Genomic DNA, 19,745 nt, shown 5'->3' on the forward strand with positions numbered 1-19,745 from the left:
CAGGGGCGGCTGGGGTTCAGAACCACCTGTCACGGGCTGCCTGGTGTGGGGCCTGAGGGGCCGGCGTGTGCAGGCTGTGTGTGAGCACGAGTATGTGTGTGAGCACGAGTATATATGCACGCGCGTGTGTGTGTGCTCATTCCCTAGTCAGCCGGCATGTCCACCCCAGTCGCACCCCTGCGGCACGTCTCCCCCACCTCCGGACCTGGTCCGACCTTGGTTGACCCTCCCCTCCCCCACCTGTCTTCCTTCTGAGAATCTTCTAGCAGCTTTTCTATGTTTCATGATGCCTGGAGCTTAGAGCACCGTGGGAGAGGCAGACCAGCGCTCATGTGCACACACGCTTTCTCACATCCTGTCTCTGAGAATCTGACCTGCTGACAACACCACGGGTCTCATCTTCCTTCCCCAGCCCCCGCCACACCAACTGGTTCCAGGGCCTGCCCCACCTCCCCAGGGACACTGGGGCCCAGAAGTCAAGCAACTTCCTTTAGACTCTGGAGTAAGTGAGCCAGAGACTAGTGCTGGGGTCTCAGGGACACCCCCACCCCAGCTCCACCCACAGAGGTGACCTCAAGTGTGCCAGAGGGTAGACTGATTCATGGTGGTGATGGGAGTGGGTGCTGTGTGTCACGATGACATCAGTACAAAACTTGTAGTACCCTCATACCATCTTTTCTGGTCCTCTTCTCCGAATGCTAGTTTCTTAATATAAGTTGCTTCCTGTTTCAGAAACCCAGTCTTCTTATCTGCAAGGTTGCTGAGAGGGGTCAAGAGCCCTGAGCCCAGTGCCAGGAGCCCTCCCCTCACTGGCCACCCGGTCCACTCTGGGATGCCTCACTGAAGATGCACTTATCAGCCCACAGCTTCCCAGTCCGTGTCGGGCAGCTCATTCAGACAATTGTACTCATTCAGCAAAAATCTCTTGAGGGCAGAGGGGTATGTGCAAACACGTTTCCCCAGTCCCTTCCTCCATGTCCCTCTGAGTCTGCTGCCCATCTGGTGGCCCCACCCCCACTGTGCCTCCAACGGGTCCAGATGGCCAGCCGTGAGACTGGGATGGTGAGAGGGTCAAAGGGGACTAAGTGCCACTTAGCAACCTTTAGGGTCTCCTGGGGATGTAAGCGAGGCAGGGCTGGTGACGTCTGCATCCTGTCCCCCCAGCCTGAGCACGTACAGCTCACGGACAGCAGCATCCCTTCTCTGACCTGAGCGGGATGAGCACGGTGGCCGCTCCCCATCTCGGCTCAGTCCCCACAGGCCCTGAACATCCCACCCTTTGATCTTTCAGCTACCCTCAATGTCCCTGTGAGGGGGCTGATGTCACCACCTCTGTTCTAGAGCTGGAAACCGAGGCTCAAAATGGCAAGCAAGTTGCCTCATGAGTGTGGCAGGGAGCTGCCTTGACCTTGGGTTCCAAAGACTCTGTCTGTTTGCCTGCTTCCTGCTGCTTCCAAAGCAGTGGCCTGGCTGCTGTGCCCTGGCTCGGGTGGTTACCTCAGATCCCACATGTGTGTCTGGGGGCAGCGTCCCCCAGACACCCGAGACACCTTCTCAGAGACTCCAGTGGTAACTGTCGGGCAGGGCTTCCAGGCACCAGCCAGGAAGGCTTTCTCATCTCTCCAAGCACCTTCCTATCCTCACCTGGGACTCAGTTGCCACCTCCACCCCACCGTTGGCAGCTGGCTTACCTTACAAGGCTACGGGGCACCTAGCGGGGAAGGGTAACCTAAGAACAGAGTCTGATGGTTAAAGCAGGGGCTTCCCAGAGGACCAGGGACCAGAGGTTCCCCCAGCTGGTCTTAAGGGCAGCTCAGGAGGGGCCCTCAGGCACTGTGACCAAGTGCCACTCCTCCTAGAACACCTAACCAAGAAGGGCAAAGCTCCAAGGAAATTCCCAGGAGTAGAGGTCACATCTTAGAGGGCTTCGTGGAGGAGGCAGCATTCAAGCAGGGCCTGGGAGGAAGATTTGAATTTGCATGTGTGCAGACAGGGAAGGAGAGAATTGAACGCAAAAGGCACAGCATGAGCTTAGGAGAGGTGGTAAGGCGGCGTCAGCAAGCACTAACTAAAGCCAGAAGTTGTGCGGTTATGCGGACAGCAGGGGCTTGGGAAGAGGGACGCTGGGCTGGGGAGAGGGGAGCCAGGAGCCTGTTGTAGAGGGCCCTGAATGCCACGCTCGGGCGCAAGGGGAGTTTGGATTTTATTCTGTAAGCAGAAGGAGGAGAGTCTTTGATAATACTTACACACGGTTTGCACTGTGTTGTGCGATTTACATAGAGCTTTCCTGATTCTCAAAAACAAAACAAATGACAACACAGCATCCTGTGAGACTAACAACCTTATTATGACCCTGATTTCAAGGCCTGAGGAACATGGCTCAGGGGTCTATGGAAAGATGCAGAACTGGTTCTCAAACCTCGAACCTCCACATCTTGGTCCTTCCTGTTCCTTGACAGTGTCCAACAGGTGTTGAGCTGGGAGTGAGGTATAATAAAGCCCAGTTTGTGTCCGAGAGAAACAAATCATTCCGGCTGCTATGGGGCGGAGGGGAGCAGGGGAAGGAGAAGATCTGGTTAGGCTGCTATGTTGTCATAGCAACATAGTGAAGCCAAAGCTGGAGCAGAAGCCTGGAGATGGAGGTCAGGGGCAGCCCGGGACAGACCAGAGAGCCAAGAGGCAGAATTGCTGGAAGTTGGGGGATCCTGCGAGGATGGGGGCAGGGGCCAATAGAAGGGCAAAGTCAAGCCTGAGACCCCAAATCCCCGTGGGATCCCTGGGGACCCGGCACCATCTAAGGCAGCTGGAGCAGTGAAGACTTGGGTTCGAAAGCCAGGTGGCCCCAGGTTGGAATCCTACTGCTGGCCCCTTTCACTCATGGGACTCATGGACTTGGGTAAGTTATTTAAGCATCAGGCACCTTTCTTTGTAAGAAGTAAGAACAGGCTCTCAAAAAAGAGAAGTTACTGATAGAAAACTTGTTGAATCAATGGGGATCATAATAATACCCGGTTCAAAGGCTTGATCGGACGATCAAATAAGCTACTGCCTGTCATCATAATGCATGAATAAGAATTAAGTCTAATAGACAATTTTACATCGTTAAATACGTGCCGCCCTGTGCCATCCGTCATGGCGAGAGCGGACACCTCCTGCCTCAGCACCACAGTCTGCCCTTGGCCCCTTATGCACGGGACTTTGCTAAGTCCTCACAACAGCACTTTGAGGAGGAAACAGTTTTTATACTCCTTTTACAAATGAGGATGCCGGAGGATAAAACCAATTTAAAGCCTCACGACGCTTTGTGCCAGGATTAGCTTTACCCCAACGTCGCAGGTAAAGAAATGTATCGGCAGTGACAGGACAATTAACACACCAGCAAATGTGGGCTCCCCAGCTGGGAGCCCCGAGGATGGAGAGCCAGGCTGAGTGCTGCCCAGCTCAGAGCGGACAGCCCTGTGTGAGGGTGGGAGGCCGGGGTGCTCTGGGGTCCGAGTGCAGCCTCTCCTGAACACTCTGGGGTCTTTCTTCTCTCTGTCTGCAGCCTCTGGCCGCTCCCACCCGGCCAGCCCCAGTCCCCCGGGGCCGCAGGCCAGCCCACTGCTGCCGATCAGCTACCGCCTGTCACACACGCGGCTGGCCTTCTTCCTGCGGGAGGCGCGGCCCCCGCCACCCACAGTCACCAATGGCTCCCTGCAGCGCTCCGAACCCTTCGTGGTTTTCCAGACCAAGGAGCTACCCGTCCTCAACGTCTCCCTGGGGCCCTTCAGCACCAGCCAGGTGGTGGCCCGGGAGCTCCTGCAGCCGTCCAGCACCCTGGACATCCCCGAGCGCTTGACGGTCAGCTGGAAGGTGCGAGCCTTCATCGTCCACCCCCGCGTGCCCTCCTCGCAGCCCTTGGCCCAGGTGCTGTTCTATGTGGCCGGCCGGGACTGGGATGACTTTGGTGTCACCGAGCGGCTGCCCTGCGTCCGCCTGCACGCCTTCCGGGATGCCCGGGAGGTCAAGAGCTCCTGCCGCCTCAGCGGGGGTCTGGCCACCTGTCTTGTGCGGGCCGAGCTACCCCTGGCCTGGTTTGGGCCCCCTGCTCCCGCTGCGCCGCCCACCGCCCGCCGCAAGTCTCCGGATGGACTGGAGCCCGAGGCAGCCGGGGAGAATCAACAAGCCGAGCTCTACTACACGCTCCATGCCCCGGATGCGTCGGGGGGCTGTGGGGGTACCCGTCGGGGCACTGGGCCCGGAGGGGGGGCCCGGGCAGAGAGCCCGACCCAGCATCCCCTGCTGCGCATCGGGAGCATCAGCCTATTCCGCCCACCCCCCAGGAGGACCTTGCAGGAGCACAGGCTGGACAGCAACCTGATGATCCGCCTGCCGGACCGGCCCCTCAAGCCGGGGGAGGTGCTCAGCATCCTCCTCTACTTGGCCCCCAACTCCTCCTCTCCCTCCAGCCCCAGCGTGGAGCACTTCACTCTCAGGTAGAGGGGCAGAGGTTGGGGTCTGGCTTCCCTTCAAAGGTCAAGTGCACACCTGACCCCTTGTAGGGAGCTCGCCCAGACCTGTCCATCCAGCATCATAATCCCAGTAATTCCAGTTATCACCTGAGCACCTTCAGGAAGACAGCTCACTTACTTGAGCATCAGTGTCCTCCTCTGCTTGGGCCAAAAATGTCAGCCCCAAACTCCCTCTCACAGAAATGGTGTCATGGTCAAGAAGAAGTGTCCGTTTTCACAAGCGTGGATATCCAGAATGATAGAAATGGGGCTGGAAGGGCCCTTAGATGCTAGCGAGTACAACTCTCCCATTTTACAGATGAGGAGACTGAGGCCAAAGAGGAGAAATGGAGATCAGAGAGAGGCTCCTTGGCTGCTGGGAACCAAAGTATGAACAGGAGAGTGTCCACATATTAGGATATTCGTCCAATTCGAGAGTTAGGAGAAAAAAAAATTCAGGAGCCCCAGCTCTTTCTATACCCTGAGAAGGATACAGTTCACAAATTCAGAAATGCCTTAAATCTTAACACATCCCCACAAAATATAATGATGCCTCACAGCAGGAATCTGTGGTTTGAGCCATGTCGGGTAATTCTGAAGATACAGAAAAGACCCTACCAAAACGTTCCCCACCAACCCAGCAATACTTGAGATGTGAAACATTACCATCAGCCCCCAACTTCTTTGAGTTAAGTATTGCCCTGTCTCTTGAATGTACTACCTTAAAGTTCAAATATTCTTGAAGAGGGTCCTACCTGATTCAGTGATTGATACCTGAATGTGAGTATGAGTTAAATCAGTTATCAGAGATCTTGGGTTGCGTTAATAGGAGTAGAACCTGTAGAATCAGAGAGGTGATAATCATTCTGCTTTAGTCAGTGTTAATTGGAGCACAGCTGAAGTTTTGTGTTTAGAATAAGACACTACACCTATGTGCTCAGAGTGCCCAGAGGACGGTGACTAGGATATGGGTAACTTGAAACCACGGCAAAAAGCAACAATTGAAGGAAATGGAGATTTTAGGCCTAGAGAAAATAAGACTCAGAGAACATCTGCTCACCTCCCCAGGTATCTGTAGAACTGTTACGATGGAGGAGAGTTGCCCTAACAGAACCTATGGCTGTTATATTTCAGCTATAAATGCTGGGAAGAGGTTTCTCCTTTGAGGGAATTTCTGAAAATGTAATACGATATGTGCAGAAATAGTGAGTCCCTTGTCACTAAGGTATGCAAGTAGAGGTTAGGCAAAGACCTGGCAGAGATCTAATAGAAGGGATTGCAGCTTCCAGTGAGGGCTAGAGGTTGGCACTACGTGATACCAGATTCCCCAAATTAGTTTCAAGCTTTGGGTCTCGGTAACTTACTCACCTGCTCCCCTTTCTCCCAGCCCAAGCCTAAGAGTGGCAGCCTTTGGACCCCAGGCTGACCCTCTCCCTCTTCCCCTTCCTGCTTTGTCCCAGGGTAAAGGCCAAGAAGGGCGTGACCCTCCTGGGGACCAAGTCACGGAGTGGCCAGTGGCATGTGACCTCGGAGCTGCTGACTGGGGCAAAGCACTCAACAGCCACCGTGGATGTGTCCTGGGCCCAGGGCACACCGCTGCCCCCCTGGTGAGCCAAAATAGCCCCTCTGCCCACCTCTTTGCAGGATGACACCTGGGAGGGGTGGGGGAACTTTTGATGGAGGAGGCCAGGCCGGCAGTTTCTGGGGACACTGGGGTCCAAGTGGGCAGGGCATCTGAGAAGGCATCAGAATTTCCTTCTGGGGAAGCTCAGAGGGCCCTGGGGTGGCAGGCTGCCTAGGAGGGCAAGGGTTCCCAGTGAGGCTTTTGGAGCTCCTGAAATGCTCCCAGCCCTTCCTCCTGGGCTCTCCTTCCTGCCACCACCGCACAGGGAGGGCCAGGGGCCCCTGGAGATCCTGCAGCTGGACTTTGAGATGGAGAACTTCACCAGCCAGTCGGTCAAACGGAGGATCATGTGGCATATCGACTACCGCGGCCATGGTGCCCTGCCTGACCTAGAGCGGGCGGTCACCGAGTTGACGGTCATCCAGAGGGATGTGCAAGCCATCCTGCCCCTGGCCATGGTGAGTGGGCTCACGGGAAGCGGACAAGCTCTGCGCTTGGTGGAGTAAGACAGCGGCCGCTCGGGGGCACAGAGGTGGAGCGGTCACCATGAAGAGGCTTCTCGGGGTAGGTTTTTCTGGAGGAGGTGGCCATGCAGCTGAGCCTTGAAGGTCACATGGAGAAGGGGCTCATATAGTCAGAGAAAATGAGGAGGGTGCTCTAGATGGGATCACGTGGGCAACGGTGCAGTGATGGGACTACGAATAGCTTGTCCAAAGGAGCCATGGATTTAGGAAGAGTGCAATGGAATGATTGTTTGGGACCAGCACAGGGGCATCTGGAATAGCCAGGAGGAAGCAGGGCCAGCCCAGGGTCCCATGAAATAGCCAGGCAAATGTGTTGGACGTTACCCCGTGAGTCCTGGGGAGCATGGGAGATGTTGAGAGGAGACAGGAGGAGCTTGGGGAAGGGATGTTTTCTGGCACCAGAGTGAGGTCGACCCTGAAGGCTACCGCAGGAGCCCAGGTGAGCAGGGCACCTGAGAAAGCACGTGAGGCTCGGTAGATGCATCTCTCTGCACATGTGTATGGGTGTCCCCACCAGAAGCACATGCATCTGAGGAGTCGGGGCAGCCAGGAGCCAGAGCCTTGGCTTTTGGTCCTGGGAGAGCAGGGGACCTCAAGCACCCCAGCTCAGCAGCACCCTGCCCTCCTCTCCTCCCCCAGGACACAGAGATCATCAACACAGCCATCCTGACTGGCCGGACAGTGGCCATCCCTGTCAAGGTCATTGCCATCGAGGTGACTGGCCTTGTTCTAGATGTCTCCGCCCTGGTGGAATGCGAGTCTGACAATGAGGACATCATCAAGGTGGGCTTCCTGGAGGTGGAGCCCCTGGGAAGAAGGCCTCAGACCTTTAGGAGGAGTGGGACCCCAAACCAGAGGGGAATTCACACCCCAGGCAGGTCCCCCTGGTAGCAAGAGGAGGGAAAGTGGCGGGAGGAGTCAGGGGAAGAGCTGCAGGCATCCCACGTCCACTCTGGACGAGGGGACATCCTGGAGGGCTTTCTGCAGAAATGCGAAAGAGCCCTTTTGGCAGGCCAAGGGGAGAAGGCAGCACTGACAACTTGAACTCAATCCAGCAAGTCATTATTGAGCCCCTGCTGTGTGGCAGACACCGGGCAAGACAATAGGGGGTGAGGGGTTGGGGGGGCTCAGAGACGTGCCCTAAACCCCGGGCACTGGTGACCAGATAGAGGAGATCCAGCCCAGGGAGGAAGCTTCCAGAAGCACATGAGTTAGGTCAGGAGTGAAGGTTGTGTGAAAGGACCCACTCCGGGAACACCCACCCCAACTCCTCCAACTCCCGAAGCCCCCATCCCTGAGCTTCTTCCCAGAGACCCCCCTCTGGGCCACAGGTCCTCCACAGCCAGCAAACAGGACACCGATCTGACTTTGGCCCAGTTTGCCACCTCCCCAGGAGGGCCTCCAGATTTCCCCTGGCTTTGGACAGTGGTCGGGTGAGATGCAGGGAGGAATCAGTGGAGCAGGCAGCAATGGGAGGCTGCCCAGCCCTGGTACCTGTGAGCTGTTGCCGTGCCAGCCTCCGGCAGGTGCCAGAATCAAATGATTAGACAACAGAATCTGTTCCCCATTCCTGCAAACCCTTCAGCGGAGGGCCCGGGACGTAGGTGTCTTCTCCTTCCCAGGGGCTAACCTGGAGCCTGTGCTCTTTCTCTCTCTCCACGCCCTTCTCTGGATTCCTCCAGGTCTGGGGAGTCCAAGGCTCACCTCATCCATCCCCTAATCCAGGAAGGATGTCCCCTGAGTGAGAGCCAGAGCAGATGGCTTGTTACCACACCCCCACGGCCTCCTGAGGGGTAGAAGCCTTGCCCAGGCCCGTGGGGCTGTCCACTGCTGGCAGGCTGGGACGGGGAGAAATGGGCCTGCTTCCAAGAGCCCTTACCCAGCACCTTCCTCTGCCACCCAGTCTCCCCCACCCCCACCCCCGCCCCAAAGCAGACCAGCAAAGAGTCACTGTGGCTTAGATACCAAAGGGAATTAGCGTAGATTCTGCATGGAATGTGTTTCCGTTCTCAGTGAAATACCCTCCGGTTCCTTCTGGAGTTTGCCAACACTCTAAATGGAATTTGCCAGCCTTCAGATGGAATCCTCTGCCTTATGAAGTGGGAAATGAGCATTTCTGGCAGGGCTGCTGTCCCACTTTCCTCCACCCACCCCCTGAGATGATTAAGAGAGCTCGCAGGAGTTTGGGATGGTCAGGAGACCGTCCCCAGAGATAAGCCACAGTCCCAGCACCCTCCCCACCCCCACCAGAACCTTCAGGGTGTCCTCTGCCCACAGGCTGTCCGAATGACCCTCCTCCAAACACAAGGATGTGCATGTACTCCTGGGCATGTACCAGTAAGTGCACCTAAGTGCACTGCACCCAGGATTCACTCCAGGTGTGCCAGGTGTGTATGTGGGCACTTACATGTATACCCGAAGTATTGGCAGCGATACCTCCGTGATGGGCACAGGTATCCACCAAGATGTCAGCGAGCATATGCTTATCCAGGGAACTTCTAAGAATGCAAGGTGGTGTCCAGGTGGACATGCATTTGCAAAAGCTGTACCCACTCGTGGCGGTGTATGGGCTTAGGGTTCTCTGGACCTGAAATTTCCTCTCCCTTACCGTCACCTCCAACCCTGGCTGGAGCAGCCCCCCTCCCTGAAATTAACCAGCTGTCCATCTGCCTGAGGCAACAGGGCCAGAGGGAGGAGCGGTGGGTCTGACCCTCATCCCCACTCCCTCCACCTCTGCCTCCTCCCTGCCCAGTCACATCATGCCCCAGTGTCCTGCTCAGAAGAGGCTACCGGTGGAGGACTCTACCCACCAGATACCTGCTCCAGAGTCCAGGCAGTCATGCTGGGGAGGGGAGCCAGCCCAGGGGACCCTTGGCCTGAGGATCCTCAAAGCTGTGGTCTGGCACATCAAAAGCAGCCCCTTATAAAAATATTTGTACATTGGCTCCTTGCCAGGCAGCAGAAACCTCCCACAGAGGCCACTGAGAGCTGATCCCTGGAGAAATGGAGTAGAAGCTGACCCCTTCCAGAGGAATTAAATGAGGGACCTTCTCCCACCTGGCCCCTCCACTTCAGCCTCCTGTGATTAGCACTTTCTCTGTCCAATAGCCTCTGGCCCTCCTTGTCAGACAGAGGTCCCCTGCACTGCCCCACAGGATGACCTGTAGGGCAAGATAGGACAACCAACCTCTCTCCCCCTCTCCAGGTATCCAGCAGCTGTGACTATGTGTTCGTTAGTGGAAAGGAGTCTCGCGGTTCCATGAACGCCAGAGTCACCTTCCGCTATGATGTCCTCAACGCCCCCCTGGAAATGACAGTCTGGGTGCCCAAGCTGCCCCTGCACATCGAGCTCTCGGATGCCCGCCTCAGCCAAGTGAAGGGGTGGAGGGTACCTATCCTTCCCGACCGGAGGTATAGCCCCTCCACACACAGCAGATGCTGGGGATACTCATGGGTGACACAATGTTGGCACATGGTCTGATCTGCATGTGTGTATAAGGCCCTGGGTGGATGCAGTCTGCAGGTTGGTCATGCAATCAACAAATGTTTATTGAACAGCTATTGTGTGCCAGGCACTGACGGGCGCTTTAGACGGGTAAATGTGGCCATTTCCTGACCCAGCCAAGCTCTGGGTCCATCAGGGAAGCCATCTTATAAATGCCACAGAGCATGGTGGATAGGAGAAGCCCTGTGTTCTGGGAATCAAGTGGCACAAAGGAAAGAACCACCTCTTCCTCCAGGAGAAATCAAAGCAGGCTTCCTGGAAGAGGTGACTCCTGAGCTAAGTCTTCAAGGATGAGTAGAAAGGAGCTGGTTGGGGAAAGAGGGTGAGAGCAGTCAAGCAGCAGCAGTCAAAATGGAGCATAAACACCAACACAGGTGCACACCTGTACACACATGCCCCAGCCTGGGTACACCAGGGGCACGCTTGTGAGTATATCAAGCAGGTACACGGTGACTCACACTGGACTCCCTCACCAGGATACAGGCTCACACACCTGAGTGCCCATCTGTGGGGCAGGTCCGAGTGTACTCAGCACACTCCTCTCACCCACTCATCGCTGCTGGAGAGCAAAGCCAGCAGGCAGAAGAACTGCAGGCGCGGCAGGCAGCTAAGAGCGGGAAGCGGGGCTGGAGAGAGAAGCAGGCAGCCTAGCAAAAGCGGAGCTCTGTTCACTGCTGCAGAGGTTTGGAAAAGCAAGGCGGCATAGACCAGAGCCTCTAGAACCTTATTGTGCACACGGAGAGCCAGAAGTTCCCGTTAAAAGGCAGATTCTGATTCCATGAATCTGGGGTGGGTCCTGTGAGCCTGCATTTCAGACCAGCTCCTGGGTGATGCTGGTGCTGCTTAGAGTAGTGAGGACGTAGTGAACTCTGAAGCCAGATGGCCTGGGTTTAAATCCTGACTCTGCTATTTGCTAGCTGGGTGACCTTGGGCTACTTACAAAAAAAAAAAAAAAAAAAAAACAAACCTCTCTGGGCCTCAGTTTCCTCAGCTCTAAAATGGGCATGTTAGCATTTGCCTCCAAGGACTACTCTGAGTATTAAATTAGTTAAAAGAGCCCTCTGCATGAATGAATATTCTGGTGGTTTGATCCTTCGGAAGCACTAGCCATGCCCTGGCCACACCCTTCTCTCTCCAGAGCACCCTTTCCTGATTTTTGTATTTTGAGCAATCTGGGTAGGCTGAGAATTTCCCAAATTGTCAAGTCCCGGTTCCCTTTCACTTGCCAGCTTCCCCCTCCATTTCTCTCTTTCCTCTCGCATTTTACTATGAGCAGCAAGAGGCGGCCAGGCCACACCTCCCACACTCTGCTTGGAAATCTCATCAGCTAAATATCCAAGTTCATTGCTTCCAAGTTCTGCCTGACGCACAGCTGTAGGACATGATGCTGCTAAACCTCCTGGCACTTGAGCAAGGGTCGCCTTAGCTCCATTTCAGAGCTGAGCACAGGGCCCAGCACATGCCTGGTGGTGAGAAAGTGGTGGCATTTGCTAGGATTTGATGCCAGCTCTTCGCAAGTGTGGGTGCAGCCAAGCAGGGGTGGAGGGGGACATGGGAGGGTCAAGGTACCTTTCTAGAGAGGAAAGCCTGAGACGCCGGGCTCCAAGCTTGGCAGAGACAGAGGGAATGAGCCAGGGAAAGGTTTGTTGTTGGCACAGCTTGTACCCAAGGGTGCTGGGGAGGGGATGGCAGGGCTGGGGGAGGGAGGGGCTTGTGCGGGTCAGAGCCAGGGTGGGAGCCCTGATTCCAGGCCTCCCCAATTCAGGTCAGCCCGGGAGAGTGAAGATGAGGACGAGGAGGAGGAGGAGCGGCGGCAGAGCGCGAGCCGCGGCTGCACCCTGCAGTACCAGCACACCACCCTGCAGGTTTTCACCCAGTTCCACACGACATCGTCAGAGGGCACCGACCAGGTGGTCACCATGCTGGGCCCGGACTGGCTGGTGGAGGTCACCGACCTGGTCAGCGACTTCATGCGGGTGGGGGACCCCCGTGTGGCCCGCATGGTGGACAGCAGCACGCTGGCCGGCCTGGAGCCAGGCACCACCCCTTTCAAGGTAGGCACAAGGGGCGTGCCGGGACCCTCATCCACATGTGGACAGAGGACACAGACGTTCTTGGGACAGGATTTCTAGGGCCTTGGCTTGAGGGAGCAACCCCCAAGTGCACTTTCTTCCCCACCTGCCTTTTTGCCTGAAATCAAAGGTCAAGGCCCTTTAACTTCACCCTGACGAGGGTGCTCCCTCCAAGCCTCATCCGCCCCTACCAACCTTGCATCACGCAGTGTGGTCCCTGAGAGCAGGTATGGATGAGGAGGGGAAGCAGGTGGGAGGGCTCAGCCAGCCTAGAGGCCAGGAAAGGGAATTTGGTAGCTCTAGGAACTCAACTTTGACCTTCCTCCTTGACAGCTGGGTGCCTGGGTGGATATCATCTACCTAAGAGATTGTAAGTAGTGAGCCATGGGCTGAAATCTGCCTGCGGACTTATTTTGTTTGTAAAACAATTGATCCAACATTAAAAAATTGAAAGGTCTCATTTTTTAAAAACGTAAGCTTCTGGTTTTAGAAAATACGAATCTGGTAATACTGGGTCTGCATTCATGCTTGTCAGTTATCAGCTGGAGTCAGTACTGGTGCCTGTTTTTTTTTTTTTTTTTTACAGGAGCGTAAGTTCTCCCCTTTGCCCCAGTCCCCGCCACTCCCTTTCATCTCCCTGACACTGAGGCTGACCACCAGTTGCTATTTATCAGTGTGCGAGGGCTCTTATTTTCTTCCAGATCAACTCACCTCTCTCATTTGTGTTTCATGCCTGGCTCCTAGGAGCCCTTGACCCTCGCTTGGCCTCAGGACCCTGGTTCCCATTGCAGACCTAAGGCAGAGCCCAGGAGTCCTGCCTCCCAGCCTGCCCCACCCCCAGGCCTCTCTTCCAGTAGCACTAATGTTGCAGAGAAAACAGCTCAGCGTTACAGCTCAGTTGTGACAGCAACCTGGATCCGGGCGAGAGACCAAGCAGCACTCGGAGAGTTGGAGGACTCAGTTTTACCATGCCAGCGGGCCCAGAGGAGTTAACACTCCAAGCTCTGGCCCCAGCTATAGGTTTACACCAGGTTGTATAGGCTGCCAGTTTACACATTGCAACAGCATATGCAAATGAGGTATAACAAAAGTTGACTAATTAGGAATAAGCTTTGTAGAAATGGACCAGTCAGGAGGGAGAAAAATAACCAATCAGGAGTGAGGGAAATGGACCAATCAGGAGTGAGAGAAATAACCAATCAGGAGTGAAGGAAATAACCAATCAGGAGTGACATAAGGGAACCAATAGAATTTTAGGGGTAAGTAAGCCGTTTCTGAGGCAAAAAGTGAGATAGAGGCTCTGGGCCAGGGAACCGGTTGGTGTTGGCAGGAGAGTAGGGGCCCTGCCGGGGGGTCCTGCCTGTCTCTTTATGGGGCTTCCCGCCTCACTAAGATTCCTCCCTGGTTAGGGATTTGGGGGGTACTGCTTTCCTGGCTTTCACCCACCCGCGCCCTGCTCTGCCTCAGGTGGTATCCCCGCTTACGGAGTCGGTGCTCGGAGAGACACTGCTGACAGTGACAGAGGAGAAGGTCAGCATCACACAGCTGCAGGCCCAGGTAGTGGCCAGCCTCGCCCTCTCCCTACGGCCCAGTCCTGGGAGCAGCCACACCATCCTGGCCACCACGGCTGCCCAGCAGACCCTCAGCTTCCTCAAGCAGGTAACTGGGTGCCGAGCCAGCCAGCCTCGGGGCTTGAGGTGTGGAAGAGGACTGGCAGGCTCTGGCCGTGAGTCTTCCAAATCACAACTTTGATAATGGAAGATCTTTCTACCCTTCGTGCCCTGCACACCTGCCCCACCCCACCCCCCTGCCATCTGCACAGGGAGTCTGGCCAAGGTCTGGCTTCCTGCACCTGCCATCTTGAAATGCTCCTGCCGAGGGGTCCCCCTCCTGGCTTCCCAGAGGGCCCATCACCTCTGCCTCCACCCCCATGAATTAACCTTCATCCATCATCCAGCCCCCAGTACAGCCCACCACAGACAGAGAAGGGCACTGGCTACAGGACAAAGGTGGAAAGGTTACATGTAGAGGCTTGAGCAGGGAGGAGGTGGGCACTGAACACTGAGCCAAGAGTCAGGACACAGGAGTCCTCTGCCCCAACTTGCTTCGTGATCCCAGGCAAGTTGCTCGTCTCTGGGTCCTGCGTCCTCATCTACAGGGAGGGCAGTTCTCAGAAAGTTTAACAGAGGCAAAGGCTGCAGTGGGGTATGCCTGTATTCTCAATCTTCACGTGTCTGTTGGGGGTGATCCCAAGGTGAGGCAGGGACATAGGGTCCTGCAGCCGAAGGGATTTGAGCTAGATCCAAGGCAGAATTTACCATCAGCTCATCAAGGGGGGAAGGGCCAAGTGGGCAAGGAGATTCTCAGGGCAGTACGAGGCCATAACCTGCCGTGTGCCCACCCTACCACCTCCAGAGAACTCCCACTCAAACAACTGTTCCTGAACACCTGCCATTTGGCAGGCACTGTTCCAGCACTGGGAATACAGCAGGGAGCCAGAGTGCCTTGGCCCTGGTCCTCACTCAGGATATAGCAGGAAACCCAGCAGGACTAGTTCTCTGACTCTTGTCCTCTCCTCCTCCTCCAGGAAGCCCTCCTGAGCCTCTGGCTCTCCTACAGCGATGGCACCACAGCCCCGCTCTCCCTCTACAGCCCTCGGGACTACGGGCTGCTGGTGAGCAGTCTAGATGAGCGGGTGGCCACAGTGACCCAGGATCGTGCCTTCCCACTGGTGGTGGCTGAGGCTGAGGGGGCAGGAGAGTTGCTCCGTGCGGAGCTCACCATCGCTGAGAGCTGCCAGAAAACCAAGCGCAAGAGTGTGCTGGCCACGACCCCCGTGGGCCTGCGGGTGCACTTTGGGCGGGATGAGGAGGACCCCACCTATGACTACCCCGGCCCCAGCCACCCAGGGCCCGGCGGGGGTGAGGATGAGGCCCGGGGAGCTGGTCCGCCAGGCACACCAGGACCCCCACCTGAGGCCCCGGGCCGGGGCACGGCCAGCCCAGCTGTGCCACCCACAGAAGACTTCCTGCCGCTGCCCACCGGCTTCCTGCAGATGCCGCGGGGGCTGACGGACCTGGAGATCGGCATGTACGCGCTGCTGGGCGTCTTCTGCCTCGCCATCCTCGTCTTCCTCATCAACTGCATTGTCTTCGTGCTGCGCTACCGGCACAAACGCATCCCGCCCGAGGGCCAGACCAGCATGGACCACTCTCACCACTGGGTGTTCCTGGGCAACGGGCAGCCACTGCGGGTGCAGGGGGAGCTGTCGCCTCCTGCCAGCAACCCAATGGAGACTGTGCCGGCCTGCTGCCACGGCGATCACCACAGCAGCGGCAGCTCGCAGACCAGCGTCCAGAGCCAGGTGCACGGGCGGGGCGATGGCTCTTCCGGCGGCTCCGCCCGGGACCAGGCCGAGGACCCCGCCAGCTCACCCACCTCCAAGCGCAAGCGGGTCAAGTTTACCACCTTCACCACGCTGCCCTCAGAGGAGCTGGCCTATGACTCGGTGCCCGCCGGCGAGGAGGACGAGGAGGACGAAGAGGACCTGGGATGGGGCTGCCCGGATGTGGCGGGCACCACACGGCCCACTCCACCCCCTGACCTGCACAATTACATGCGCAGAATCAAAGAGATTGCGTAAAGGTGCCATCTCCCCACGGAGTGGGCTCTGTGGGACGCAGCCAGGACCCTGCTCACACTAACACGGGCCAGCTTAAGTGGATTTTGTACTCTGGCCCATGCAGCTTTGCTCCTCCCAGAGAGCCGCCTCCCACCGGTCCTTCCTCCCCTCCTCACACCCTACCCTCCTCTGCCCCAAAGGTGGAGGCCGCCTTCCTTCCTCAGGAGCTTGCTAAGAGGAAAGCAATCCCAACTCTTGTTCTACCCTTGTCAAACCTCCTCCCATTTTAGACAACCCCCCTGCCCCAAGAGTGAGGCAAGGAGGCCAAGCTTGGGCCAAGGGCCCACACAGTGCCCCGCCCCACCCCCCATATCCCCTGTCTTCCCCCTGTGCGGGGGCAGGGTTCCGGGGGGTCTTGTGTCACAAGCTGCACAAAGACTTTTCTCAAACCACTATTCAGGGATTTCTGTCCTGCAGGGTGGGGAGGCGGCGGCTGCCTGCCCTGCCAAGGATCTTGCTGTGGATAAAACATTTGAAAGGGGTGAAGGATATCTGTAGCATCTGCTGGCTTCTGGGTGCCCCCCAGTCCCTTTCCAGGACCTGGGAGCTGACTCTACCGAGGGGTCTGGGGCCAAGCCCACCACCTTCCTGGATCTCAGGACTCCATCCTCTGCTCCCCAGGGCTGTGGGCAGGCCCTCAAGGGTGGAGAATCCTCAGTCCACTCCCAGAGTACTGTGCTCTGGGCATCTGGGAGCCCTGGATGCCTCCCGCCCACCCCCCAGCAAGGTCAACACTGCGCCTTAGCCGCCCCTCCAGCTCCGCTGACCACGCCTTCCTCTCTGCAGGGGCAGCCACTCATCCCCACACCAAGCAGAATCTGGTGGGAGGGGAAGAGGGCACCAGGCAATGCTGGAAAGGACCCTGGGATGGGCAAGGCAGAAGGGAGCTGGCGTCTCCCCTACCCCATCCCACAGCCACCCTTCTCTCGGGTTCTACCCACCACTGTGTCAGATTTTTCTTAAATAAATGGAGATGACCAGACTTGGGGTGGGAGCAGCAGCTCCCGGAGAATGAACAGACAGTACATGGTGACTGGCTCTGTCTCTTCCTTGCGTGCAGATGCACGCAGACACACACACACACACACAAACGCAGAGGTCATGCTAAATGACAAGAGATAAAAACACAGCTGAACAAACTGTGGTCTTGCTCTTCCTCCTGCAACATCTGGGTCCCTTTAGACCCTCTGGTGCTGGAGGGGATGGAAGATTCACTAACCCAGAAATGTGCCCTTATAAAGAGGTGCCTCCTCTAGGAGCAGGGGAGAGATGGTACAGAAAAATCAAGAGAGAGGTAAAAACGGTATGCACACCTGAGCTCAGTCTCCTCCGTTGCCTTCCGTCCACTTTTCAGAGGGCACCCCTCCCATCACATCACCACCTCCCAGGAAGGCCTCTCTTCTCCATGGGTTGTTGAGTACGGTCTGGGAGTCTCTATAGCAGGAAGCCAGGCAGGAGAGAGGAATGGCTATTGAGGGAGCCCCTCGCTGCCCAGTGGGCCATGGGCTGGCCCATAGCCCCTCGTGGCCTCCCACGGCCCTGGGAGACCTCTCCCCAGCACAGGCAGCAGCCTCAGGGAGCACGGAGCGGGAGCCTGATCAAGGCTGCCTGGCCGGCCTCCAGTGCCCTGGACAGGTGGCTACAACAACCAGCATCTATCCCGGAAGGGACCACAGCAGGACTAGGGCTGTGTTGGCACCTTCCCCAGATGGTTCTTGCCCACCACGGAAGGAAGCCTGCCTGCCACCATCATCTGCTCAACGGGTCAGGGCAGCCTTGGCGTTACTGGGAGGATGAGATGAGCTCGTGTATGTGGAGTGCTGTGCGCGGTGCCCGGCCGCAGACTAAGCTCCCAGCACAGACCCTGGCACACAGAGGTGCTCCATAAATGGAGTTTGCTACATTCAGGTCTGAATGTTCAACAGGGGCCTGAAAGGAGGACTTGAGATTGGCTAGCTCTGCCCAGGATGTGTTGGCAACAAAGAACAGGTGTGGCTCAGGGAAGGGGGAGCTCCAGAAAGCCATGCAGGTCAGAACCACAGGTGGGCTTTGCATGACGGCTCTCCTGGATTTCCCAGAACACCAGGTGCCTGCTACTGAAATACGCCTTAACCGTGCCCTCCTAGAGGGTCCTAGAGGGGGTGGGCAGAGGGGCTGTCAGTCACGTTTCTTCACCCAAGGCAAGTGCTCAACAAATATTTGCTGACTAAAGTCCAGACGCCGACTATAAATGGCTTTCCTGTTATCCCCCATTTGGGAATTACCTATACTCTGCCACCTCGTCACTTATCCATGCAGAGTTTCAGAGAAAGACAGAGGACATAGGTGTGAGTCCAGGGAGCATGAACATCCCAGCTGGGGTGTGTGTGCCTGGGAGGGGCTACTGGTGTTAAAGTTGAAACTAGGATCCAATTTGTTTATTCAATACATTAAGCTCCTACTAAGTGTGGGGAGAGAGGAAGCAAAAGCGTGGGCCTGTCCCCAGGGAGCCCCAGCTCCTTCTTGACCTGCATGCGGGTCAGGCCTCACCGTTTCTAGCAATTGCTTCTGAGTTCTTGCCTTCGGATGGACACGTCAGCTGGCCATGGCCGTCTGGGATGACCGATGAGAGAACTTTGCCCTGGGTGGTGGGGCACAAAGGAGTGAGGGGGAGACATTCAAACTTGACTTTGCTGAGGACGGAGGCAAGGACACTTCTGGAAGGGAGAAGTGTGGGTGTGGAGACCCAGAGGCGGCATACTCGACACCCTGGGCTTCCTTTGGCTGCCATGTCTCTGCACAAGCTTTTCCTATGCCTGGACCATGGGTCCCTGATGATGGGGAAACGTGCAAAACACATGCAAAGCTGTGGAGGCCAGAGGGAGTATGATGGGTTCAAAGTGGATTTGGGAGTCAGGCTTAGACTTGAGGTTTAGATCATTTTCCTCTCACTGGGTGAAGGAAGGAAGGGTGGGAGGGGTCAGGGGACCGGTTGGCAGGTTGCTACAGCAGTAAGGATGAAGGTGGCGGCAACAGAGAGCTGGTGGCCACGGTGGCATTAAGCTGCAGAATTTGCCAACTGCGTTATCCCACATGGGAGTGAGGGGGGGAGACATGAGCTGCCGCTTGACGCCAAGCTGCCCCAAATGAACCTGGGAGACCAGGCCTCTCCAGGGAAGGAAGCGGAAGTGATCGCAGCGGTATTTGTCAGCATCCATGCTTTCACAAATGGGAAACGAGGAACCAGAGAGGGGGAGCAATTGGCCGGCAGTCACACAGCAAACCTAGCAGCAGAACCAGAGGCCTGCCTGCCACCCTGGCTTGTAATTTGTGTCCCTTTCTCTTCATCCCTGACCCCCTGTCCAAAGGTGAGAACTGCAAAGCAATTGCTAGAAACAGCGAGTCCTGACCCTCATGCAGCTCAAGAGGGAGCAGGCTTGGAGGAAACAAGGTGGGACATTGAGTTAACAGCACCTCTGGAATGGCCCTAGAGCTGAAGTCCTCTTAAAAAATTTGTCTTCAACCCCCAAAACGAATCAAGGGACCTTGTAAAGAACAGTTATTGACAGAGAACTGCTCAGGGAGCACTGAGGAGCCAGGCCCATGAATCAGCTTGCTGGCAAAATGAGATTTCTCAGCCAGCCAGAGCAGGCGGAGGCAGAGCTGGGGAGGCGGAGAAACCCCCTCTAGCCCACCCCACCCCAGTCAGCGGGCAGCCCCCTGCCCAGCTCCCACACTGCCAGCTCCCCCTGCACACCAGTCCTGGATGCACCTCCAAGCCTGTCTTCCACAAATACCGACAAGCACCTACTATGTGCCAGGCACGTGTTCCGCTTAAGAGAAGGCTTTGGGGTTGATGGGACCTGGAG

General features: G+C 56.6%; 1 protein-coding gene across 1 annotated transcript in view; it reads left to right on the top strand.

The window, feature by feature from the left end:
* TMEM132E (transmembrane protein 132E) overlaps positions 1-16,908 on the top strand; it is a 51,413-nt gene extending 34,505 nt beyond the window's left edge. Inside the window, exons 2-9 of the mRNA XM_031468285.2 lie at positions 3,545-4,475; positions 5,951-6,097; positions 6,380-6,572; positions 7,278-7,421; positions 9,844-10,049; positions 11,909-12,197; positions 13,683-13,874; positions 14,803-16,908. Of these exons, the coding sequence (XP_031324145.1) occupies positions 3,545-4,475; positions 5,951-6,097; positions 6,380-6,572; positions 7,278-7,421; positions 9,844-10,049; positions 11,909-12,197; positions 13,683-13,874; positions 14,803-15,858 (3,158 nt within the window). The 3' untranslated portion in view covers positions 15,859-16,908. The remainder of the gene's footprint in view (positions 1-3,544; positions 4,476-5,950; positions 6,098-6,379; positions 6,573-7,277; positions 7,422-9,843; positions 10,050-11,908; positions 12,198-13,682; positions 13,875-14,802) is intronic.
* The last annotated feature ends 2,837 nt before the right edge of the window (positions 16,909-19,745 follow it).

The sequence above is a fragment of the Camelus dromedarius genome, chromosome 16 (genome assembly GCF_036321535.1).
Source record: "Camelus dromedarius isolate mCamDro1 chromosome 16, mCamDro1.pat, whole genome shotgun sequence".
NCBI lineage: Eukaryota > Metazoa > Chordata > Mammalia > Artiodactyla > Camelidae > Camelus > Camelus dromedarius.